Source organism: Melopsittacus undulatus, chromosome 13, assembly GCF_012275295.1.
Source record: "Melopsittacus undulatus isolate bMelUnd1 chromosome 13, bMelUnd1.mat.Z, whole genome shotgun sequence".
Taxonomy (NCBI): Eukaryota; Metazoa; Chordata; class Aves; order Psittaciformes; family Psittaculidae; genus Melopsittacus; species Melopsittacus undulatus.
In genome coordinates this window covers 8,041,200-8,067,834 of record NC_047539.1, presented here as the reverse complement: position 1 = coordinate 8,067,834, position 26,635 = coordinate 8,041,200, and the positions used below count along the sequence as shown (strand labels likewise).

General features: G+C 43.1%; 1 protein-coding gene across 1 annotated transcript; it reads right to left on the bottom strand.

The window, feature by feature from the left end:
* Nucleotides 1–595: 595 nt before the first annotated feature.
* Nucleotides 596–18,408, bottom strand: SLC13A5 (solute carrier family 13 member 5). The gene is made up of 13 exons (XM_005154389.3): nucleotides 18,334–18,408; nucleotides 13,506–13,613; nucleotides 10,598–10,726; nucleotides 9,603–9,739; nucleotides 8,984–9,198; nucleotides 6,916–7,084; nucleotides 5,407–5,529; nucleotides 4,653–4,865; nucleotides 3,745–3,866; nucleotides 3,348–3,460; nucleotides 2,816–2,977; nucleotides 1,459–1,596; nucleotides 596–724 (listed from the first exon to the last, which is right to left on the bottom strand). Exons 1-13 carry the CDS (start codon nucleotides 18,391–18,393, stop codon nucleotides 596–598), a joined length of 1,818 nt encoding a protein of 605 aa, XP_005154446.3. The 5' UTR covers nucleotides 18,394–18,408.
* Between the last annotated feature and the right edge of the window lie 8,227 nt (nucleotides 18,409–26,635).

Below are 26,635 nucleotides of genomic sequence, written 5' to 3'. Positions count from 1 at the left end.
CAAAGTGTATGAACAGTGGAGTTCTCATCTGCATAACATTGGTAATTGTAGGCATTCATGCCTTCCTGTATTTATTAGGGTCTTTCTCTGATCTTTTGACTCCTGCTGCTATGGGGCATCAAGCCACAGCAGAACAAAAAACCAACAAATAAACCACTTATCCTTTGTATTTCCATTCCTTAGATGTTCCTCAGGAGGCAGAAACATAACATAGCATAACACAATATAACATAACATAACAACATAACATAACGTAACGTAACATAGTATACCCCTTCTTTCACCAGACAAGAAATGACAGGGATTTCTTTGTATAGCTGCTGACTTGTGGATGCAAGTAACAGGTAATGAATTTTCAGCCCCTGCTTGAGTGCAGTGCCCACTGCTAACGATTTACAAGTCCATACTGGTGATAGGGTATTTCAAACCATTTGATAGAACAGCTGGTTCATCCTGAAGTGATGTGTGCCTGCCAGAAGGAAACAGACACCGGACACTGGATCTGAAGTGGTGATGAGACTCTGTATAGGCCTTTGGGCAATAGGGAGGAGTATTAAGAGTCCTTTCCTTCTTGAACACATGAATTCTTCACCGTTCACGGGATAACTGTGGTGTTTGCCCATGCTGGGAATGTGTCCAGCCCAAACATAGGTCTTCCCCACGTGTTGATGGCCACTGAGACACAGAAGACTCCAATAATGTTCATCACTATTCCAGCTTTAACCTGTGAGGACACAAGTCCAAACCAACAACAATAACTAAACACCAGCACATCAAATTGCATCAAAGCCCATTTATACATACACAAGAAGGACACATGGTCAAATAAATCACAGAAATAGCCATTGTACCAGCTGTCCCATGTTCTTGCTTAGGTGGAACACACTGTGCAAAGTCTTTGAACACTTTGCTTTATAACTGATCTAGGACCTTTAAGGCATGTACAAATTATTCTTATTAGTTAAAGAACAGTTCTGCCTCCTTCAGGTCTCCACTTCAAAACCCGATAATGCTTGGGTACTGGGCACAAAACCTGCACTGTGTGGTCTGGCAGGCAATCAGAGAACCAGAGCCTAGGGCAGCTGATTGTTACCTTCTGCTTTCAGCTCCAGTGGAAACAAGGCTTCAGCTACACTTGCCAAAGCCCCACAAGACTGGAAAGCACTGGCTGCATTTTAACCCTTCAGTGTTAAACTTATAACTTGTCAGTTTTTAATTGCAATGGGTCTGGGCTGTATGTCTGTCAAAACCTGTGAGAAAGGTACTGTTACTTCAGAGATGCAAACCCTTATTGCAATATTAAGACTGCATAAGAGAGAGGTATACAGTGATAGTTACAGCCACAGGATCTTCCTGGTACTTTGTAAATACCTGGCTAAGAAAATTAAACTCTCACCATATTTCAGGACAAGGGCAGTAGGGAGCTTTAGATAAGAGAACAGACAATTATCATCTTACCATATCCAAAACATGGATGTGGCCATAGGAAAACACTATTGCATTTGGTGGTGTTGCAACAGGTAGCATGAAGGCAAGCGAAGCACTAAGAGTACCAGGCAGCATAAGATACAAAGGATTGATTTTGACAGATGTAGCCTGCAATGAAATGGAGAGAATATCACACTGAAAGTGTTCCAAAAGAAAAGCATAAAGAACATTTTCCAGCCCATTGGGGCACATGGGCTCATATTGTTTCCTGCTATTACATTACCAATTTGCAAACATTTTATTCTGAAATCCACACATACTTAAAGATAACTTTGCTCTCATTTCCTGTCCCACAATACTTAAAAACAAAGCTTGTTTCTTTCTCATTGTTTGTTTTGCTCTATGGTATAATTTGGAGTTCTGGTCAAATTTATCTAACAGTCTTTTCTTTGACCTCAGACCATGCTTGTGCCAGGGTAACACAGGGGTGGGATTATAATTACTAGGCATGTGGAGTACCACTCTCAGATGCTACATAAACTCTGTGGGACTCAGAACTTAAGTGCCAATTTAAGTCACTAATTGCTCAACACCTTGATTGGGATCAATTTACTTTGATGAAGTGGTCTAAGAATAAAGTGGTTGTATTTTCCAAATTAAAAAGCAAAGTGACCTATTTTTTCCTTTATGTTACAGTTTCAATTCTGCTCAGAAAAGGCAGCAAAAGTTACCAGGTTTTCCTCTGTAAGTTTTAAAATTGCTCTAGCTTCCTATGGAGAATGACACATTTCTAATAATTGGGCCTACCACTTTCTGTTGTTTAGCAGAAAACCATGAAGATGAAGGAACCACACAAAGGGATGAATAGAAAATGCTGGATTTTGGTTTCATTTTAATGTTTTTGGTTGTTTTTCCAGTTGTGAGTTGATGGTTTAAATACAAAATGACTAGAAGTTACTGAGGTTTGTTAATCTGTACTAAAAAAATGGACTCTCACTCCACTTTCTCCAGGTCCAAGGGACACACCTTACAGAAAGCTTGAACTGGCTTCCTTTTCAGAGAGGGTGCCATCAGACAGGCATCCTGAATTAGCTGCTTCTCACGGGTTGGTTGTTCTCAGGTTCCAGGTGGATAGGTAGGGTAGATTGGAGAAAGTTTGCATTCCCACTTTTTATGTACATATGATGCTATAAACATAGCAGTGAACACCAGCTAAAATCACTATCCATTATGGTATACTGTCAGATGAACTGTTTCATTACTGGCTTTCAGATTAACATTGGAGCAACATTCAAGACAATAAATACAATACTGCTTTGCCACTAGAGATTACCAGTTTAACTCTGATTTCTCAGTCGGTAGGATAACAGGATGGAAGTAATCTTACCATGGATGCAAAGACAGGTAGGAAGAGGGTGGCTGTGGCAACATTGCTGGTGCATTCTGTGAAGACAGCTACTGTAAGCGAAATTACCGTTGCAGTGGCCCATGGTGGGATGTGTCCTAATGGAGTCATTTGACGACCCAGCCAAACTGAGAGCCCAGATTTCTGGCAAGATAGAAGAATGATTTTCAGTGAGGCTCAGAACCCCTGGCTTGTGAAGAGGAACTCACACTGTGTGTAGCATTCCTGCCAAATGATGCCAAATGACACCTGAATTATATAAACACCATTCGGCAAAGTGTGTCAGCCTCCAAGAGGTAAGATAAATTGAAGAACTTGGTCAGAGCACACAAACTCCTGAAAAATAGCCACAAATATTCACCTCTCCTCCCAGGTTTTGCTACTTTGGATCTGCCTCCAGATCTCAATATCTCTGCTGGGTGTGGCTTTGGGTGCATGCCCAGTAATACAGGACTAGATAACAAACCAGGGAAGTTTGCCTTTGAGTCAGAGAAAAACAGATGTGAGGACATACTGCGCTTGCATCGGCCAATGCAAAACCTCCTCCCAGCAGCAGCACAACGCTCCAGGGCATCTTCCTTTGAACCACATTCCACTCTAGCAGCGGGGCTAATGGCTTTTTTGTATCTGAAATGAGAAATGAAAAGCAGAACATGTTTTAAGAGAGTGAAGACATTTTGTCTCCTGTTCTATAAGCTACCAGGAAAAGACCCGATAAGCAGTTGCGTGTTACTGAGAAACCTGCATAGGGTAAGGGTAGTACACATGAGCAAGGACGGTGCCCCAGCCCTGCCCAAGAAGTGAGAGAGAGGTGAGCTACCCTGAAGAACTTCATGCAAATCCAGTATATGTGTCTGTCATGTTAGCTGGAACTGGCTGTTTCACAATGTCACACTTTTTCTTTTAGATACCTTCTTTAGTCTGTTCAGGATCAGACGTGCTTGCATTCCAGCTTGTGAATTTGGGTTTGTTAGCAGGAAGGATAAAGAGTAGCAAGGCAATAAATATAGCAGGAGCAGAATCAGTGATATACCTGAAGAAAAAAAGAGAATATAGCTTAGAAAATTGGTATCTTTCCTCCTAGAAGATGGCTGCCTTCTAGCATCTTAGTCACTCTCTTTGGTGTCCTGTTTGGGGCTTATACATTAGCAATATGGGTCATTAGGTCACGACTGAGGTCTCTCAGACCTGCCACAACAGAGACAGTAGTTAAAGAAGCTAGCTACAGTACACATCGATAACCAGAGTCACAGATGACAAACTGCTCCTGGGAGCAGAATTCCTTCTCTGTGGTGAAGCCAGCGTTCAACAGTTGTATCTCAAAGGACAATGTGTAAAGAAATGGCCTGAATAATAATCCCGTTGTGCATTAAGGGCATTTTATGCCCCTTAATATGCCACAGACAGTCTGCAAAGAACCCATTCAGAGCACCAAATCAGTTTCCCAGTGAGTTCTAAGCTATTGTTCAGAGGTGATATTACCAAATATTCATATGATGCCACAACTTACTGGAGCTCATAAAAACAAAACAGTAACATGTATACCAGTGTAACTAAGACCATCATTGCAGAAGTTTCTCTTTTTTAGGAGTTTCAGCTCTCTCCATGTCCCAGCCTCCAGCCTTCATTGCAGTACAAACTGTCGAACAATAGATCAACTGGTGATCTCACACACAAGTGATAGGATCAAGCCCAGGAAGCATGTGAATCCCAATAAGGTTGGAATTAATGACTCCTCCACACTCAAAATGGAATGTAAGAGCAAGGGAATCTGATTCACAGTCAAGAGGGTGCAAGACAAAAATCCCCTAAAACTTACTTTTCTCCTCCTGGGAAGAGCGCAGCGGCCCAGCCTTTTACAAAGCCTGGGTGTCTGGAAAACCACAAGAGAACCAGAGAAATAAACATTAGGAGGACATTGAATTCAGCATAAGAGATAGGGCCTAACTTCTTCAATTCTGTCTTCAGCACATTGTATGCCGCTTTTTCTTTATCACTTTTCTCTGCTCCACAGCCCCAGCTTTCCTTAAAGCTTGAAGAAAAAAGAAGAAAATACTGTAAGTATTAACATACTAGCAGGATTTAACATGCTTGCTATTCTGAAGCTGTCACTCCTGGGCACAGACACAGACTATAGCAGAGGCCAAGAACAAAGAAATGACAAGAGCGTCAAAGTATTTCATGGGGACATGCCAGTTCTCACAGAAGAATGGAATCTATGAATGAATCTAAGTATCTGTCCAATTTTGAGCAGCCTAGAATGAAAACCACAGGTTTGAATCAAGGGTAGCAAACCAGATACTCTAGCTCTCCTAGGGTTGACATTCACAGATGAGAAATTGAAATATAAAAAGGCAATTCTGTCTGAATATTAAGAATACATAAAGCTTTTGCCTTAGTGCAACTCCCATGAACACAAAAGGTTTCCAGACCTCAGAAATTCCTGTGAAATGGAAATGCTTTCTGATACAAAATTAGTAACTTGTCAGCGGATTTGTCTGACCTGTATTTCTCAGTAAGCTGATCTGCATTAGCTGAGGGGTTTCCACAGTATCATATAGTTAAATACTCACTTGAATCCTATGAAGGAGCATTGTAACCAAAGCCAGGCAAATACCAGCATAAGAATCATGTTTGGGAATGAAAACCCAAACCAGGAAGCAAAATTCACAATATCGTTATTGTTGGGGTATAACCTGAAAAGATAAATGTTTTCGTATGAATGTCAAGACATTTAGTAATCTGCTCTCCCTTTAATATGTGCAAATGATAATTGTACATGTAAATCTGGAACAACCATTTATGTAATCATAGGTAACATCCATAGCCTATAACTGAAGTCAAGAGGAAGGCAGCCTTGATTTCAGGGAAAACCTATATAATCCTTGATTTTCCCTGAATTTTATTTTAATGCATACAGAAGCTCATGTTGATCTTTTAGATCTCAGTAAGACAAGCACTGCTGAAAGATCCCACACACATCCTAGGTAGCTTTCACTTCCAACATGCCTGTTTGTTTACCCCAAGACAGGACATTCTTTCTTCCTCCCCATTCATGCTAATAAGACAGCAGGAATTGTCTTTCCTGAAGTTAATAGCTGTACTTCAGATCGCTCCAACAGAAGACAAAGTCGCTGGTTGGCTTCAAAAAATGAAGTTAGTATTTTAAGAACTGCAATTTTTATTTAATAGCAAATTTCCAGCTGGGTGTTAAAACCAATGGGTAATGTGGCAGCTGAGGCTGAAGTACTCCCAACAGAATCATAGAATCGTAGAATAAGCTTGATTGGAAAAGACCTTTAGGACCATCATGGCAGTGTTCAAGGCTAGGTTGGATGAAGCCTTGGGTGATATGGTTAATGTGAGGTGTCCCTGCCCATGGCAGGGGGGTTGGAACTGGATGATCTTAAGGTCCTTTCCAACCCTAACTATTCTATGATTCTATGATCATGTCCAACCATTACCCCAGGAGTGCCAAGACCACCACTAAACCGTGTCACTGACGGCCTCATCTACACTTACAGGACTTGGAAAGACTGTGGAGGGACTGTTGTGGAATCTGCAAAATTTCCACTGTAGATTGAGTTGCATTTAGATCAATTCCCACACTCAGTGAAGAGAGGATTTTTTGGATAACCCCTTTTCTTTACAACAGTGTCTGCACAGTTTCCACAGCCACAGCATAGAGGAATAATCTTGTAAGAGAGGCTAAACTATGTTTAGCTCTCTTCAGTGTACTTATGAGTTAATCATACACCCTTCTGATGTTCTTCACTGCAGTTCCTCTGCTGATGTGTTACATTTCAGTGAAAAAGTGGAGGCAGAAGAACCAGTATTTCTGATCAACAAGCTTTCTGCTGGTTGCCAGCAAGTATGGCCAAGTTTCTCAGGAGACCTATGACATCAACACATAGCTGCCTAAAAAAGGCTGAAGCGAAACAATGAGTCCCATCACTTTATACACATTCCTCACTCTTAGTTATTGCTTATGGCTTGCAACTGAAATTGCCATCTAAGACAAATTAGCTGGTCACAGAAACAGTAAAACAGTATAAGTAAGAGAAACAGCAAAAATTACTTACTGATTCATCTGGCCTTTCAATACCATGTTTGGTGCTGTTCCAGTGAGTGTTGCAGTTCCTCCAATGCTGGCAGCGTAGCATATACAAAGTGTCATTCCCTTACGTATCCGCTTCCTCTTCTTCTTTTCTTCAGATCTGACATCATCAGGGTCTTGTCCACTGCTTATGACTAAACACAAAGAACACGACTAAGGGAAAGTTAGGGTTTCAGAAAGTTCAGGACAGGGTCTGTAGGTTCAGTACACTGTGTGTATGTCATTTATTTTAGTTCAAGAAAACACAGATATGTCTCCAAATACTTTGGACTCATGTTCATGAGTAGCTAAAGAGAGAGGCTGAATATCTGGGTCTACATGATCCAAAGTTGCTGTTGTTCCATATAGGTGCCATAGTTTCTCAGCAGTAATTTCCTGTTTCACAGAAAGGCTTACCACCAGCCACATACTGAAGTCATTGGAACCATTCCAATACCACAAAAAGAACCTAACTAGCTTTAATAGCTGTAATATAGGCAGAAAACACCCCACCCAAACCCAAAGTATTGCCTGGCATAACTGTTAAGATCAATATGTTGTGTCAGTTTACATCAGCCATGAAATTTTGCTGCTTTGTCCATTGTTCTCTGAGGTTAACTGCCTAATTTTGAAGTCTGACTAGGCTAATGAAGCAGGACAACGAATTTATGGCAATTACAACCAACTCAACAATACCAAAAGGTATTTTTGCACACATTTATTACCTTCACTACATGCTACAATAAATTAGCCAGCAAAGCCATGCACATACTTCTAACCAACATTAAAAAGAGCATTTGTAAATATGAAAATATATCTTTAATACAACTGTTTGGAAGCTAGAAATGAGCATCCCTACAGAGCAATCTGTGTGACCAAGTGACACACTTGTGGGTTTGCACATCTTACATAAACGTGATGTCTGAGCTTTGTACAATCATAATGCATTCTCCCTTCACAAGTGAGATAAGAAATAAAGCAACCAAAAAGCAGAGATCACAGTTGTATCTAAACCATGTCTCCAAGGTCTAAACAATTACAGCAGTTATGAGTCAATCTCATAAGAGAACAATGTCTGGCATACATAAACACCCTTTTTATTACATTGTGTCTCCCATGGACATGTCAGCCAGAAAATGGGCCAGATGTGTCCTGGGCAGAAAGCTTGAAATGTGGGACACAGAATGCGCTACCAACATTTGCACTTGTCCTTGCACACAGTCACACAGGGACTTGTGGCAGAATAACTTGCTAATTTGGTAAAATCACATCTCCATTAAGATCCCCAGAACAGCCCTTCCTCTTCTGAAAGAGAAGGGCACCACAAATCTCATCTTTAATTGTATTTAGTAATGTAGCCTTCTTTACAGGCACTGCAGAGAAGCGAAACCAGAGGGACTGAGTTTGTGCACATGGTTCAAATCAAGTGAAACCTACTGCAGAACCACAGCATTGACAGAAGAACCTTGTGGAGTCAAGCATCAGGTTAAGATCACACTTGAAAGCATTCCAAACAGCAGTTTGTCTACTGTGAGTCAAATGACACCAGCTCCTCTCGTCCATGTAGCTTTTAAAGTATTTCTCTTTCTTCTCCCCAACTCCACGTACAATTAGGTCAATAAAAAGATATGTATTACTCCAGAACCGAAATAGGCTGTGTTTCCACAAAGCTTTTCAAGCACTCCTACGTGGCTTAGAAGCTGAATCCCCACTGATAATCACAAGACTGGGATTCTCAGGGTTGGATTATACTTCCCACAGGATATGCTTTTCACTTCCATGAGAAGGCAGTTAAGTCTAGGGAAACTATGGGAGAATGACCACAGCTTGAAGGAAAGAACATAACAATCTACGTGGGATCTAGCACCAAGCAGAACAAAACGGCAACCAGGAAAATGGGAAACCATTTTGTAAAACCTAGGTGTCATGCATTTGGTGTTTTCAGTCAGGTCACCATTCTCTTTCTTTGGAAAAGGCACAGAGAACTTTTTCTAGGTCAGGGAGCTCTGAGCATAGCAAGTTCAGTAGAATCAACTCACTGCAGAGGCTCCTACCATTTGCTGAAGTGGGATCTGACGCATTCTTTTCCTCCAGCTCGATCACTTTATTTGTTTGTCCAGTTGCTTGTTCCATCATGGTCATATCATACTCTGTGTTGTCCATTTGATCCAGGACAGCCTGGACAATGGGAACCATCATAGCAGTGGTGGCTGTGTTACTTATCCACATGGACAGGAAAGCAGTGACAATCATAAATCCCAGCATGAGGCTGAAAAGAGAGAAACTGTCAGAGGAGAAAGGAGGAAAAGAAAACAGACTCTTCTAGGCACTGTGGTCACAGAGATGTGTGTAGTGTCCAGATTTCCTTCCAGGACAGTTCTGCCATTTCACTGAAGGAATCCCAGAAAGCCAGTTAGCTCCTTAGTCTGCACATTATGAAGTCTGTCATCATTTTGCCTCCAATGGCAAGCACCTAAATTTAGTCAGGTGCTGATTTTGGCTAAAGGATAAATACACTGCTCCTGCTGTTAAACTTCACCTCTGTAAAGTCTGTACAAGTGCAGAGAGCTAAAGCAGTTCTTGAAGGTTCCCTTCTTTGCTGATTGTTAAACACCACCCCTACGCCTCTGCAAAATTGACAGAGGCAAGGAAGAAATAATGCAATACTCTTACAGTGCAGGTTTCGCCCCAAGAATCAGCAGCACTCTCAGCGCAATCCTTTTGTGAAGATTCCAATGTTCAACAGAAATGGCAACAATCAGCCCTCCAACGAAGAGCATGCTTGTGTCATTTAGGTACTGAAAGCACACCTGAAAGACAGAGAAGGTAGGTCAGGTGCCAAAATGCTGCCTCCTGCTAGCTTCACTAATATGTTTTACCTTCTGTTCTCTCAAAGCCATTTTCTGCACCAGACCCCATCCCAACACTGGCAGAAGGGGAAGATCCAGCCTTACAGCTACTTTCAGTTTCCTGAACTCTTGATCTCCTGTTTAAGTGCTGAAATGTTCAGTGCAGAGGCTTTTTTCGCATCATGCACCTTCTTTCTGGATCATCAGGAGTTAATAAAGTACAAAATGACAGCAGTTTCCTAAAACATTGTTAGGAGCTCAAAGTATTGTGTAGGTACCAGAAATGCTGAGCTCCAAAATGGCTTTCTTAGCACCTTTAGCAATCATACCTACCCTTACTAGCTTGTTGGCTGGAAGTGAACCTGAGCTACAGTACCTAGTTTAGCCTTGGACTAAAGCACTAGCACAAACAGCCAGAATGATCTTTGGAGGGGACCTAGTGTAGTTGCTGGCATCATGATCTCCCTGTTGGAAGAAGTTTGTTCCATGCATTTTGAAATCTCACAGAGAATATGCCACACTGCTCTCTTACGGGATGGGTTATGAACACACAAACTGCTGGCATTAGTAGGTGAAGCAGGATCCATGCCTAGAAACAGACCTTTCCCTCTACTACCTTAAGCCCCACATCCATAACATTTTGAGAAAATATATATTTAGTTCAGCATCTTCCCATACAGGAGCCCTGAACATTGCTCGAGTCAGGAACAGCACCACAGAACTGGAGCACTTTCCTACCTGACTTGTTTGCTAAATATTCTGGGGGGAGCATAGAAATGTATTTCCCTGTATCAGATCTGGATTGAGCAAGCTTCTTACCAATTTAGAGCTCAGAACTCCAAGCAGAGGGAAAAATACCACAGGCATGAGGGAGGTAACAGCCAGTGGGATCACTTCAGTGCACCAGTACACAGCCATGATGATGATCATATATGCACATTTGGCCTCCTGCAATATGATGGAAGACACATTTTAGCACAGAAAATTATTCTTAAAGATAAGAAACATGTTGGTAGCTCTTACAAAAAGCCTAAATATTCAATTCTTTGTAGCTTAACCAGTTATGCTGAAATAGGTAGCAGAAAACCTGAGGATTTAAACTTGTACTTTTAAAGCTTGTTCTGAAGTCACTTGCATAAAAAGATCTTTTTGACCACAGTATTTGTTTTAATGTATGATCCCAAGATGTACAGTGTGAGAAAAACAAACCTTTCACAACTAGGTACATACAGTCTGCAGTGTACAATTACCTTTTGGCAGCTGAGGTGAGAAGATTTCACATCTAGGAGCCAAGAATTGTTAACAGTGTTTGTAGATTTGGGTATTTCTATTTTGAGTTAATTATTTTGACAGGGATAGCCAGATTTCCCAGTGCATGTGATTAGCTTGTCAGAAATCACAAGTCTTTGAGGTGTGTCCAGTGGCACACCTGAACCCAGAAACTATTATCACTGAATCATTTAAAAGTTCTTAACTTTTAAAAATCACTCTTAAAGTAAAATCTTTTTGCCTTTTTTTATTTTATTTTATTTTCTGACTAAGCACATTTGAGGTATTTCACTACTTTCCCAATTCAGACTGTGCTTACCGAGACAGGGAAAGGAGATTCCCTAGGTTAGAAATGTTGCAACCCTTTTACACTGTTGATGAGGCATTCCTGTACCACAGCCTTTCTTGGTCTGTACTTTCAAAGTAGTTCAGAGAAGCATTCATTAGCCAATGGTAAACAGGGTTTTAAAGCTTAAGCCAATGTTCTGTAGTTCAGAATTTGCTCATGTTTAGAGTATGTGTTTATAGGATTTTATTTTAAAACAACAAACGGGACTCTATTGCAAAAATAAATGGTGTTACAGTGACATTTAAAAGTGCTGTAAGGTGATATTTATAAATAGGGGTGTGTTTTCCTTTATTTTTTTGAGAAGCTGAGGAACCAGAAAACAGCCTTTGTCAGCAATGAGATGATTTTCTTTTTCCTCCAGGTTTCCAGGAATTAATTATAGCACAAGTTTTGAAAAAGGAATATTTCTTCAGACACTAAAAGATATCACACAGATCCTATAGGTCTCTTCCCTTAACAAGTATGAGGTGAGCTCATGACAGAATTTATGCTACACCACAGTCGCCAAGTGCTAGAACTGATTGTAGTTAATATGTTGTCAGTATGAACACAGATAAACACCCTGAAGTGACTAAAAATCACAATACAGAAGAAACTCTGGTTTCATAGAGTGGAGAGTAAATAATTTATATGAAGTTCAAAAATACAACCATACTTATAAATTGACTCAAATTGACCATAAGCAATTCAAACAACCAAGGATCTGAAATGAAATAGATGACAGTGTCTATATCTACATCAATCTGTGATTTATGGGAACAGTCACAGAATGTTTCTTTGGTGTCGAGTCAGTTGACAGCAGAGACAGTGAGCTGCCCTCTCACTGAGAGCTGAAAAAGCAATCACCAGTGGACATATTCCTTTCCCACTGTGAAATACTGTAATTTCCCAGATTAGACCGATGACACAATATTCCTACAAATGCCAAAACCTTAAGCCATATTTAGGGAAATTGTCTTAGTGTTGGTCAAAGCAGTGTCTAACAGTCAGGAATTCCTCTTTCTGTAAAACACCAGCATTCAACTGAAAGGCAGTGCTGATATTACACAGGTGAACCAGAATGGCTGGCAATCTTGGCCTTATAAATATGCATGACATTTTCCTGCACTTTATAATATATTGAGCAATACAGATCACTCAGAAGAAAGGCTGCTTTTAGCATTAGAATAGCCTCTATAGCTCTAGTAGGTTAAAATACCATAAACAGAGCTTTCACACTTTGCCAAGAATGCTAGTAGACATTAGAGATCAAGCTCTTCACTGGGTTATTCCAATTTTATGCTGGTATAACTCCACTGAAAGCAAAGGAGTTGAACCATCACCACCTCTAGAGTAAGATGGATGTGAATTGGAGAATATTGCATTTAAAAACCTGTTGTGATCGCTGCGTAGAGCACAATGCACAGCTCCTAAATGCACCACTGACGAAGAATGCCACTCAGCAACTCTCCTTGAAGTGCATCAGAGCCTCAGCAGCCGGGCAGGCTGGAGAACCCAGAAGTCCTATCTTTCAGCCCACTGCCACCACTAGTGGATAGTGCAAGATACAATTCTAAATGTGCAGGCCAGTTATATGTATATTTGTCTTTGGCTCAAAAAGAATCAGGTCCAATTTGCAAGACAGGTTGGGTCCATGGGATCCCCGGGTCCTGGCAGTGGCACAACCCTTAGGGTGAACAGAGATTGGCACAGAGCTTCTTCTGCGAGCTGGGCTGCTGAGCACCAGTGCCTGAAGATTTGGCAGTGAAACCTGCAACACGCGCTCCTGAGATCTGGGACCCAGTGGCAGAAATGCTTCAGAGATGAGGTGCAGGAAGGAGCTGCTCCAGTCCCCTGCGGGGAAACGAAGTTACCTTAACAAGGATCAGGTACTTTGCTCCGGTGCAAGGGAGATGCTGTGGCGAGCATGGCCGGTGCTGCACAGCATGTCCAGGGTACGGCCTGCACGAGGTGGGCAAGCAGGCAGGAGCACAGCAAGCCTGGACAGGGAACGGGGTGGCCGGCTGGGGCAGGGGCTCCTGGGCAGAGGGGCCCAGACCAGGGACTCTTGGGGTAGCGGGGGCAGGAGCTGGGGTTTCTGTTCTCCGAGGGGACCCCGCAGGCACTTACCCTCGTCGGCACAGCGATCGGCAGCGGCAGAAGCAGCAGCGGCGTGAGGAAGAGGATGGCGAAGGACCGGCACCTCAGCAGGGTCTGTAAGCAGGGCGGAGCCATCTTCTGTGGGCACAAACGGTCAGGGAGCCCGCAGGAGCAGCACCCGCCGCCTTAAGTACGGAGGGACACGGCTCGGGCGACGCGACCCGCCCGCAGCCGGACGGGGGCCGGCCACTCCCGCCCTCACGGGGTACCGGGCTCGTTCTGTCCCTAACGGGCACCGGGCTCGTTCTGTCCCTAACGGGCACCGGGCTCGTTCCTTCCCTCACGGGGCACCGGGCTCGTTGCGTCCCTCACGGGGCACCGGGCTCGTTGCGTCCCTCACGGGGCACCAGGCTCGTTCCGTCCCTCACGGGCACCGCGCTCGTTCTGTCCCTCACGGGCACCGGGCTCGTTCCGTCCCTCACGGGGCACCGAGCCCGTTCCGTCCCTCACGGGGCACCGGGCTCGTTGCGTCCCTCACGGGGCACCGGGCTCGTTCCGTCCCTCACGGGCACCGCGCTCGTTCTGTCCCTCACGGGCACCGGGGTCGTTGCGTCCCTCACGGGGCACCGGGCTCGTTGCGTCCCTCACGGGGCACCGGGCTCGTTCTGTCCCTCACGGGCACCGGGGTCGTTGCGTCCCTCACGGGGCACCGGGCTCGTTGCGTCCCTCACGGGCACCGGGCTCGTTCCGTCCCTAACGGGGCACTGGGCTCGTTCTGTCCCTCACGGGCACCGGGCTCGTTCCGTCCCTAACGGGCACCGGGCTGCGTCCCGGGCAGCGCTGCAGACGCGGGTCCGGAGCGATCGCGCCGCCCCGGAGCCACCGTCCTGGCGTGAGCCCGGTGCCCTCAAGCCCTCGCCGGCTCCGGGAGGTTTCCTCAGGCCGGCGCGGCCCGGGTCAGGTGGGGCCGGGCCGCTCCATCACACGGGCGTCGGGACACGGGGGGAGCATTTCCCGGGTGCTCAGATCCCCTCTGCCCAGAGCGAGGAAAGCTGCCTCATGGCTGTGGGTAACCCTCATAATGTAGGGATGTATATGTAGGGACCAAAGTGTGGCACACGGCTTCTCGCAGGTGCTGGGCTTTCAGCAGGTGCTGATGATGCCAAGGGGGGATATCTGTCACTCATTTACACAGTGGTGAGGAAGGACTTAGCTCCTTTAGGGAAATGAGAGTTTAAACCACAGTGGTGGTCTCCCCAAAACAAAGGTCTGTGCAGGCATGCATGGTTGTACTTCACTGCCTACTATTCTGTGAGGGATTGTGTGCCTGCGACCTGGGTTAAAAATAACCCAGAAAGGTTAATTTGAAAGGTTATTTTTGATGCCATTCATTTTAGTGATTTGGTCCAAGTGTAGCCACAGAATAGGAATTATAAGTGATGGTGCCACTAAAAGGGTCTCAAGCACTGTCAAGATGCCAGAAAGGAACAACTGGAGCTACTGGAAATCAGACTGAAGACAGATAATTGATATTTTATGTTCTGCTTTTGGGATGTCAACAGCCACCTGAAATTGAAGTCTGGTGTAAATCATATCATAACAGTCTGATCCTTCAGTCCCTTAGTACAGTCTTACCAAGCAATTACTCACAGGAATAAAGCTTTGCAGATTCCACAGCAAGTAATGAGGGAGCTTTGACTACAGCCTGCGCTATTTGTCCTTTGCTGACCAGAGGAACTTGAGTGACAGAAATTCAAAACAAGACACTCCAATGTTACTGTTTTGTTTGTAAAAGCAGTGAATGTCCACTAAGGAAAACAGTAGCCAACCGGATCTGGACTGACTCCAAATCTTCAGACCTTTTAGCAGCAGTCCCTCTGGATAACTTACCAACACAGAGGAAATTTCACACCAGTGCAAAGCCTAGAAGAAAGTGGGGAAATGGCCGAAACTTGCATTTCTGTGGCCAGTCTCCAATGAAAAAATGGTCTATAGTCAACAAAGAAAAGAGGCTACAAGCACTTAAATAAGAAAACGCAGAATTAACTGTAAAAGAGCTGTACTAGGCACACTTTGATAGAGCAGTGCAAATATGATTGTCTGTCTTACAAGATGTAGTAAGGAAAAAATGAAAAGAAAACCCACAAACACGTGTTGACATCTTTAGATTGACTAGCCCTGTGAAAGGAGTCTTGTAGCTAGGAATGAGATCAGCTAGGAATGCGATCCTGCAGGCAAATCAGTTAACTAGCCCATGCCTCAGTGTCTGATACAGAGAAGGGAATCCATACTTACTTGTTGTGCAGAATTATTGCAAGCTTGCCTTCAGTGTGTCATGCAAAGTACACTCTGTGATACACAACAAAACAAATAAAGGATTTACACAAAAGAACAAGAATTTGAATAGTAGGAAATCAGCTTGAAAGATAGTGGAGTACCGTTTTCTGCTGTTCATATAGCAATTGTCAACCAGAATGGTGTACCTTTGGGAGGAGAAGGGAAGGGGCATGTGAAACACAATGTTTCCTAGGGATCTTAGGAACAGCTGACTGGTGACAGGGATAAGAATATGGTGCAGGCCTCCCAAGAGATTATAAAGCAGAAAGGAGGAAAACAGGGAGTTGCCAATCAAGATCAGCAAGGACCTGACCCTTAGAGATAAATACCCACTTCTACCCATGGAGCTGCCTGGACAATACCAGTGGAATGAGAGAGGGAGATACAGGAACAACATGGAGTCCAGATTTGAAAGAAAGTGTGTCTGTATCACCTTTATCTGAGCATGGTTGTATCTAAGACCTGGGTCCCAAACTTAGCAATTGAAATCTGTTTATGAATCAAGGCCAAGACTGATAAACTGAGGTTCGAAACCTAAATGTGGAGGCATTCCCAGCACTCTGACTAAAGCAAAAGCTAGGAAAAAATCTTAAGCATGACCAGAGAAAAAGTAACTTTCGTTTCTTTACTTGTTCTTGCAAAAGTAGGCTCCTTTTCTAGAGACTTGCTTCAGGAGGAGAGTAGGTTGGTTTGTTGGAGTGCATGTGAAATATGCGTTCATGAAAAACATCTGTGCTGACTCTGCTGAGGAGAAATCGTATTAGTCCCAGCTTCAGTTCCTGTGGAGTCTGCTAGGAATTCTGCTAAACCCAAGCAAAGCCACTGGCTGCTGCAGAACACCAGGGACAAAGTCCTGCACTGAACTGAACCTGTAATCTTGAAGGTAAATTCTGACCTTGTTACCCCCTTGCTCAAGCCATCCTGCCACCCACACTTCATATTTAAGGTAGTACTATTACTGTTTTACAAACCATTGAAGGTTTTCATGTGTCAGTTCATGTTCTGCTGTAAGAATCAGGAGGCTGAGAAGTTGCTTGAATCCAGACGTTAGAATCACATACTCACATATCATCATAAACAGCAGAATGTGGGTGGGAATAAGAATACTGGGTGCAAGAGAAAAGATGCCTACCTTCAGACAAGGAGGTGGTAAGGCTGTGCAATGCATAGTAAAGATGCAGGAAGGGGAGAGCAGGACTGGATGAAAAGGGGAAAGAGGGCAGTTTACAATGAATGCCAAGGCTGGGCACTGCTCTTTAAGGGGTCTGCACCAACAGAGAGAAGCACAGAGAAGCGTGTACGGTTTGGAAGTCTTCCAGCTGTTCCCTGCCTTCCTCAGTCTGTGCTTACAACTCAGATACACTTGGCACTGGCTGGATGAGAGTGCTACAGGAATGGCAGATCTTTCACATAATTTGCACACGAGCTTCCTCTTCACTGTGCCAAGGAGGAGGCAGACAAAGCCTTAGCTGCTTACTTTACAGAACTAGTCTGAAAGCCAGGCAAAAGGAAGCTGCAGAAAGCCCATCGTGCTCCAGTTCAGATGGTTCAGAGAGCATTCAAACTAAAACCTTTCACAGCCTGAAATTTAGCTCATGCTAATTGAGCACTAACTGAAGGCCTTCAAGAAAAAGGAATCTTCAGTGAGTACAGCTCTGAACATAGCAGAGACTAGCGCATTATTTACAAATATGTATGCAAGATGTGTGCTTTCATGGTCTTTTACTACTTCTTTAAAGACATTAGGTAAAATTATGGTAAATGGTAGGTAAAAAATGGTGTAACTTTTGGTTGCAGACACCATTTAGAAGTGGAAGATTGTAGCAGCCTTTGGGCTAAATGTTGATACTCTTTGAATAATAAATTTGCTGCTCTTTTTGTTTTGGTAGTAAGTTTCAAATCAGTGTACAGAGGAACTCAGATCTTTGTGTTACAAAGAGACTTAGATATCAGTTGTAACATGAAGCACAACCAGGAGCTGAATCACGTCTCCTGTACCTCAGCCTCTTTTCTTGGTTACTGGATGCCACTTCCCATTTGCTGCTATGCTGCCTTAATAAACACAGGCATTTTAAAGCATGTGAAGGACCAAGGATATGGTGCAGTAACAGACCCAAGCCCATCTCACGGCTCACTGCCACTGATCTGTCCCAGCTCTCTATCTGTTTCTTCGCTGGTAGTTCTGGGCCTCACTGGAATTTAACTTGATGAAGAGAGCAGAACATTTTTTTGCTGAGTTAGTGAGCTGAATATGTTCAATGGAGTGTTCAGTGAGCACCAAAGCCAGCTCAAGAGACTGGGCCGGTTATGGCTGGGAACTGGAACAGCTGGGACAGGAACAGCAGCAACTTTCAAGACAGCAGATTCAGAGATGAGCTTGACAGTCTGCTTATCAAACCACACATAGGGTCTTGTGATCTTCCAATTTGAACTTAAGATACCAGATTCAATGTTGTAAGCCACTGTAAAGAGTTCCACTCAAAAGAGGGACACTGTTGAAGACCAGTTAACAAAGGCTGACCTGCATTGTTTTGGCTAGTAGAAAGGGATTAGGAATCAAGTCCCCTTGAAAGCTAGGCATTCTAGGGTCATCAGTCTGGGTGGAGAAATTGGAAAGGAAAGGTTTTAATGTAGTTTCCCAATAAGCTGCTTTTCTCTTATATCTTATTCACTACAAGCCAATCCCAGTTACTCCTGTTAGTGCTGGATAGGAATAGTCTGTGGCAAGGAGGCTTTGCAGGTACCAGTTGATTCATTTAATTAGAGATACACATATTTTTCACCACTAATTCAAATGCTGCCCAAGCACACAAGTACAGTTTGCCTGTTTTAAAGCAGTCCATTTGATTACTGCTATTCCCTCTCAAGACAAAAACTCTCCACATAGTCATGTTGCAGGCTCCATGCAACATCCAGAGGTACAAAAGTGTTAACAAAATTATATTAAACAAGGACTTTAAGATGTACCATACTTGACACTGAGAAACAAAACTGAAAAAACCCTGACCCTGAGACATCCCAGGACTTAGCAGTGGCAGAACTGACTTCTGCCCAGGCTTTTGAAAATCACATTAAAAAATAACCAGCTCAGAACTTACCTCTGTGTGATGCTCAACTTAAAAAGGTGCCTGGAGGAGCTCTTGTACAATAATGTTATATGCTGGAAGGTTTACATGGCATTTAAATGGAAAGAGTTATTGCCAGCATTCAGAGAGAATCCCTGTTTCATTACTTTCCATTTTCCCTCCAATCAGTACTTTCCAGCCACTGCAAGTCCACTGTGTTGCTTTAGGAGTATCTTTCAACTAAGTTCCCAGTGGAGCATCTGATACTTTTCCAAGAAAGCTTTTGAGGCTCTGAATGAGCAGTCCTTTCAGTACAATCCCTGTGCCCAACAACTTCCTACATAAAAGCCCTCATTATGAATTTTGAGTCAGTGGGGTTTTCTCAGTCAGTGTGTGCTGCTGATCAGGCTTTCTTGACCTAGAATTGGTAATGCCTGAATAGTCTGCATGAAGCTCTAAAGCACATTTGAATGCTTGCAAGGTAATGACTACAAAAGAAAGAAAGAAACAAAAAGAAAATAAAATGATATTAAAAGATGTGATTTGGAATTGGCAACTCCGTAACCTTCCCTTAGCTGCCACCTCATTAACATATTTGTTCAAAAGCCTTTTCTCTGCCTCATTACATAATTTGTGTTACAAAATCCAGATAAACACTCATTATTCCCAAGTCTAAATAATGGCTTATTGGGCTTCCTTTTTCTTCTTCTTTCATATTTCCCAGAGAAAAATAGGAACAGAAAGGGCTTGTTCGCATGGGAAATGAACCACACTGGTTTCTGAGTAACATCTGGGGCATCAGTTGTGAATGGCATTACAATACATTATGCAAATACTAGTGATTGACTCCTCCCAATACCTCTGCAAAGTAGAAGACTTAATAATCTTGTTCCCATTTTACAGACTGAGAAGGTCAGTTCTTATTTTTTGCATCTCCTGTATCTCATTGCTCCACACTGGGCAGGATATATGACCTCAGAGAAGAGCTGTTTGTGTCATGCTACTATAAGGGATCAGTTGCAGTAGCTGGCACAAGAGATGGTAGGCCTTCCATCAGAAGATCACTTGCACTGAAGTGAAATTGTGAAGTTCTGGTTCTTTTCTCTCTAACTTAAATTTCTTCTGAAGTTCTCTATGCAAAGATGTGGAGCTGTATGGCTGGCAGCTCAGGTCCTGCTGTGAATTAAACTTATTTGGGAAGGAAGCAAGATGACACCCCATAGTTTCTCTAAGGACTAGCAAACCAATCTGCTTGTGAAACTCCCACTAAAAACTAATACTTGTCTGGTAGTGCTGCTGCTCCTCCTTTAAAGGATGGGTAAGCAGCTGTTTAGGGAGGAGTTATTGCACCAGAGGCTTTTTATCTTTTTATTCTCTGCTCTTAGAGGAAAAGCTATCCAGAAGAATAAAAACAATGACAGAAGAGAGCAGGTTCTGCAAACACTGGGGAGAGCTCTTTCTCCCTCTCCATCCCTACAAAGTGTGGAGATTTGAAGAGTTTTCTATTATTTTCCCCAACATTATCTAGTTTTCCTGTAACAAAGAGAAGAGGAAGAACCACATGGCCGGAGGGTGTAGGCTAGCCATTGCAAAATTCCTCATTGGCGTGGACTGGGTCAACTCTGTTAAATGTCACTGAAATGTCTCTTGCCTTCTCTACAGTCCTCAGTAATTCAGCTAGAAGGGATTGTTGTTTAACCAACCACAGTGAAAGGGCCAAATGTTGCTTTTTATTATGCTGGTTATTGTAAAGCCAATGTGGTTCCACTGACTGGTAGGTCTTTGGCCATGTTCTTTTATGCCTCTCACATCCTGGAAGTGAAATTTTGCCTGTCAGAAATAAATGGAACTTCTTCCTCTTACTGTTTGTCTCACAGGAAAAAAAAATATTTAGAATTTCCTCCTCCTTCATATATAAAGTGAGTGATGCATACCTTGGTTTCCTGAAGCTGAGAGGAGCTTTATTAGGCCTAAGGTATTGGGCACTGTGTCAAAACAAAAAATTCCTTAATCCTGTCAATGATTCCAGAAAAGAACAGGCATCAGAAGGTGCAGGGATTGGCAAAATAAACTATAGAAAGCAAAACTCCATAGCAACAGAATTCTCTAGGCCAGGGTATGAGTGAAGCATTTTGAACCACAAAACATGGAGCTGCAGTGGAATGTCAAATATCCTGCAGTTTGAGAGAAGGGATGGCAGATTGGTTTTGAGTGGTGCCAAGAGCAGCTCTAATTCCCTTTGGCCAGTGGAATCAACATTCTGTGTTTCTCTAGAACCAGTGATCATACGTGGATCTGAGCAGCCTGCCTAGATGACTAGTGACATTACTGATTCTCTCAATTTGTTTTTGCTTCTGAAGGTACTGGTGGCAATCTTTGTTGGAAATGCAGTAAGTCATTCCCAGATGGCCAATACTGCCAACATCTGGTAAGCACATTTGAAACCGTGTGAGAGAATTGTCTGTGTTTAATTTCCAGACAGGTTATTTCTCTGAAAAGCTACATATGAGGTAAGAAAGAGCAGTGTGTCTTGGCTCTTCAGACTATAGCTTCACAATACAGTGTGTCCAGCTGAAACATCGCTGTGAGGGGGTGTCCCCTGACCCTCCCCATGACTCACATCTTGCAAGTGACAGTGTACCACACAGTTGGGTGTAATGCCAATCTTCACCTCATCATGAATACTCTCTTTTACCAGAATAAATGCAGTGCAGCCCATAAACTGACAAAAGTTATTGCTGGCCAGTCAGCTTCAAAATTCAGCAGTGATCCACCACAATCTTCCTATCTGTCTTCCTCTTCCTGCTCTGGGAATGCAATGGTATGGAAAGATGTCCATCCCAAAAAGAAAGGAACCAGCCATTGACCTCCAAAACTTTGCTTAAACTCTCAAAGAACAAAAAGATCAACTTTCCCTCTCTCACAAGATGCAGACTTTCCACATCACCTCAAGCTCTTAAAGACACCCAGTCTTTAGATATGCTGGTGACCTGTGTTCATAGCAACATCCTTCTGCCACTTCCAACCCTTTGGAAGCATGAGGTGAGTAATGATACATTTGACTTGGCCTCCTACGTGCCAAGAGCGGTACTCACAGAGTCACTACCTACCTCCACACTGCCCAGGGTCCCAGTGCCCATTTCTAGACTCCATAGCTTCCTGAAATGCTGACCAGAGTAAGGTCACTGTGAAGTTTACGTTCACAGTAAAGTGTGGGATTTGTTAATTCCATTGAGTTTTTATGCTCACATCTACACAAACAAGACCTATTGCCTATAGTCTGCATGAGTTTGGGAAAATAATAACCAGGACTCAAGCCATTGATTTTAAGCTCAAATCCTGCAAAGTCTTCAGCAACGGTCCTTATTTGCTTAAGGCTGATATTGTTCCTGCTAAGCAAATAGTATGACTATATCTCAGCTTCATCAGAGATGAAACTCTAGGTAACTTTCCATCCCAACAAAGGGACCCATTTTTCTCCCTCCTGAATGTGACTGATGTTAAATATGTTAAATTCTCACCTCATATGACTTTTACATATTTTTCTAGATCAAACACCCAGTTTTGACATCACTAAAAAATGCCAGGGTGAAACAAGAATCAAGCCATGGAGAAAAAGGTATTTCAGAAATTAAGAACAGAATTAATCATTCAGGATTATTCTGCATTGTGTTGAGAGGAACAATGAGGTATTTTACAGAGGAAGTGCATCTAGAAGCGCTAATACTCAGAATATCACAAAGCTCTTTAGATTCCAACAAACAGTAGGTTCCCATGAGATTGCATTAAGCAAGCACTGCTTCAGAGCCAGTGTTTTCACTCTCTTGACTCAGACTAATACATATTGTGCCTCTCAAATTATGCTACTATGAACAGTGCTGTATCTTCCCTACTGTAAGCAAAGATTAGCACTAAAGATTTCACAGAACAGATGTTCTGCCCCAGTCTGTCTGTTCCAACACCAAATGGAGATTTGAAAAATAGTATCAGAAGACAAGAAGCAAAATTGCATATTCAGTAGAAGTACTGATATAATTATGCCATACAATACCTCCAGTTGTATTTGCAGTGATCCATAGGTAGTTTGTAAGTCTCTTCCCTCACCCTGTCCCAGACAGGCTATGAATCCTAACACATCTCTTTACTAACATCATCTCTGCTTTTCAGCTCCTAAGCAGTGTTGTTTCCTCTCAGTCCAATTAATTAAGTGAAACTGAAAACACTTCTTCTGAATCTGCCCTTTTTCTACTTGGTTCAGTAAATGAGGTATTTCTTCCCCCTGTAAAACTTTCCTCTCCTGTAAATTAAAGAGAAAGCACCAAAGTGAGAAACAGGGTGTTTGGCTAGTTTTGAATTACAGGACTCAGTCTTGAAGTAAGTACATTTCAATTACACACATTATTGGAATTGCATTGTGGGGTTTAACTGAGTGATGACATAAAAGGCTGTAAAACTGGAACTTTAGAACTACTCATAACTGGTCTTTGTTTTACAGAAGACTTTCTAGAGCAGTTGTGATTAAATCTGGAAATACAGGCACATCTTCAGATTGAAGCTTCTGCTCATTTAGGCCAAGGCACTCAAAGTGTGACAGCTTTATTGATGAATAAAAGTGACTTGCTATTCTGGATCAAGAGCAAAGAATGAGTCAGAATTCTATTCCTTACCAAAAGAGGACTTTTAAAAGTTTCACCAGAAAACTGTGGAAGTGATGGGTCTCAACACCTGCTCTCATGTTGTATTTCTGTATAAGTTCCCTTAGGAATGTACTTTTGCCACGTACTTCAGCAAGGAGAGCAGGTGCTTTAAAAAGTTTGGTCTGGGGAAAATAAGGAATTCAGAATTCCTTGTCATGCTGAGCCCAGTGAAATTAAAGCCCATTAAATTCTGCTCTCCTTCATGTAAGTGAACCACTGCAAAACAAACAGCTTAGTCTCATTGCAGATGCATCCAAAGTGTTTGTTGTTATTCAAATGGCAACTGACAGAGCCCAGTGATGGAAAAGTTAAACAGTGAGTGAGTGGATGCTTTATGGTAATGTCTGAATGCTTGTGAAGCAGCCTTTGCTGCTTGGCACCTTACAACAATAAACACTAATATGGGTTAACAGAACAGTTTTACTACAAGGTGCTGTTTTTCTGTTATCTGCCTTTAACTGTGTTCAGTCTTACAAGCTGATGGCTGGAACTAACGTACACATGCTGACCTATGATTTATACAGAGAAAGACAGGAAAGTATTTTCATCAGGTTTGAAAAGGAGCTTTGAAAGCTTTGCTGGCCGAATGCAAAGGAAGTTGTTGTGCACCTAGAAACAGCCTGGTTTACCAGACGGGACAAGACACGGGCAGGAACAGGCAGGTGAGGGGATGGTGCTCGCACCACCTCTGTTACCACAATGGGGCTGCAGACTCAGGTTGCACTCCATCCTGGGTTAGCACAGGACAGCCATGGGGTAACATCTTGTGCTGCGAGACTGAAAAGGCTGAAGTGTCACAAATCCTACATCAGAGCACAAGGCCAGCTTCATCTGTCCAGCCCTTTGTGGAGCGGGGAGGGAGGAGGCCAAGGTCATGACAGAAGGGGCATTTCCTCTCCTCTCCATAGCACAGCGTGCTTGTTTCCCAAGCTTACGCAGCAGTGTCATCGTGTGGCTGTTGGTGGTCCTGGCATGAGCTGAGCCCGGCCATGGGTACCCGGGCTCCGGAGTGAGGAGAACCAAGCACACCATGTCTGAGGTGACACAGCCTTTGGCACCGCTGCTATTCAGTAATCAATAATGTCAGGCTCCCAGCTAGGTTATAGACAATAGCACCTGCATACAGAGACTAGCAAGCAATCTCAACTCTTCCTGTTGCCCTGGCACACTTTGGTGCCCAGGGTGCAGATGTGAGGGAGAGCTGCCAGGAGCTTGTCTCGGTAAGAAAAGAGCCACTGTGAGCCCCCAGAAAATATGAGCCAAAAGCAAATACCTCTCTGAAGGACCTCGGATACCTCCGGGAACAACCTGACCCCTTCCTTCTCCAGTGTGAGGAAATGCCTGTTGTGGACATGAACCATCACCCTGGTGCTGGGGTACTGCGCTCACCTTACCGGGCATGAGACCCCTGTTGCCCAGCTCTGGGAGCTCCTTGGGGACAAACCACGGCCATTCATGGCTGCAGTGTGACCTCTTTCTAAATTGCTGAGCTGGAGAGGGAGGGTAAAGGACCCGTTCATGTCAGAGACAAAGGACTCTCTGGAAGAAGCAGTGGCCTACACCTACTGCAGATCTGAGGTCTGGGGGATATGGACAGGGTAGCACAAAGTTAAGGGTGAAAAGCAAGCTGCTTGTTGGTTTCAGAGCTCCTCAGAACTGTAATCCTGTTTGGTGTGACAGTGGAAATAGTTTTGGTCACTAGATGGCAATAAAGAATCGGTGTGCTCGTCCCCGCTCGACAGGGAAAGTTAAGAGCTTGGCCTAGCTTTGTCCTTGGAGAAAGAACTGGAAGATAGTAGAGAACCCATGACAGTGAGGGTGCAGCCACCCTGCCTGGGGATGAGGATGTGGTTTGCTGCTCTTACAGAATAGGCAACAGGGCTCCAACATGTTCTGGTGAGAGGTTCAGCTGCTCCAGGTGAGGAGCATTCCACCAGCCTGTGGGTGCTGCCAGGTCTGTGCTTAGCTGGAGTCCTCGGACGGTGTTTTCATATGCTGCTCTCTGTGCTCGTTTATGTATCAGAGTTGTCCAAGCTGGTTCACTAAGATGGCAACAACAAAACATGGAGAGGATTGTTTGATCTCAGGTTTCCCAGACTGGGTAGCTGTAAATCAAAGGGCAAAAATCATTCTCTTTGAGCAGTATTTCCCCAGACTTCAATGAGGAAAGCTGTGCAGAATACTTACCCAAAACCTGTTGCAGAGAAGACACTTTATTTTAAATACCAATTAGACTTCCTTAAATTGCTTTAGCAACCACTTATGCATGGTGAAAATATATTATATCTCTGTGTAAACATATCAAAACCTGTGGGCATGTATTTCCAGTCTGGAGATGGCAATGAGATGTAACAAAGTAGGATTTTAAGCTGAGTTATCTACACATTTTTTTCTTGCAATACCAAGGAAATAAATGTAAACACCCATTGTAACACATAAAAATGAATCCCATATCAAACATCTTGTTGGAGAAGCAATCAACTGCAGTAAAAATTGATGAATGACAAATGTATTTTTATTAAAACATTTATATTTATGGCATTAACAAATAGAAAAATATAGGGAAGTATGCAAATAATTTCACAGGGACATTAAAATAAAGTGAACAATATCAAGCTGCTCATCCTTCATGAAGACAATGCTTCGGTGTTGTGGACATTATTAAAGCACATATACCAGGGCTGGTGGAAACACCAAAAATAGATTTAATTCTTCAAATGCCTGCTCCTGCACTATATTTCCCTGTCGATAGCTTGAACATTTTAATTTTGGCATCAATCTGCTTTATGTTGCTTTTATGACATATTTTTATGAATGCATATTTTGTGTAATTGGATCATCTTTATACATTTTTCTTTGAAGTTTTACTTAAAGATTCAAAGAAATAATGTAAACTGTGATAAGTAGAACCTTGTATTAAACTTCACCGAAGGGTGATTGTCTACAGCAGGAGGTTAAACTCTTTAGTGTGGACTACTTCTAGTTAAATAGGACTCTTGTCCAGTTGCTGCCTGGAGTTTTAGAATCTGCTGCAGTGTCTGTGGGGCCAGGGAGCAGTGAT

Excerpts from the sequence above, each read along its gene's own strand:
- SLC13A5 (XM_005154389.3), bottom strand. The coding sequence starts at position 18,393 with ATGCCTAGCTTTCAAGGGGACTTGATTCCTAATCCCTTTCTACTAGCC. Across the intron at positions 9,740-10,597 it reads GAGTTCTGAGCTCTAAATTG|GTGTGCTTTCAGTACCTAAA; the intron begins GTAAGAAGCTTG and ends TCTGTCTTTCAG. Across the intron at positions 2,978-3,347 it reads CATTGGCCGATGCAAGCGCA|AAATCTGGGCTCTCAGTTTG; the intron begins GTATGTCCTCAC and ends CTATCTTGCCAG.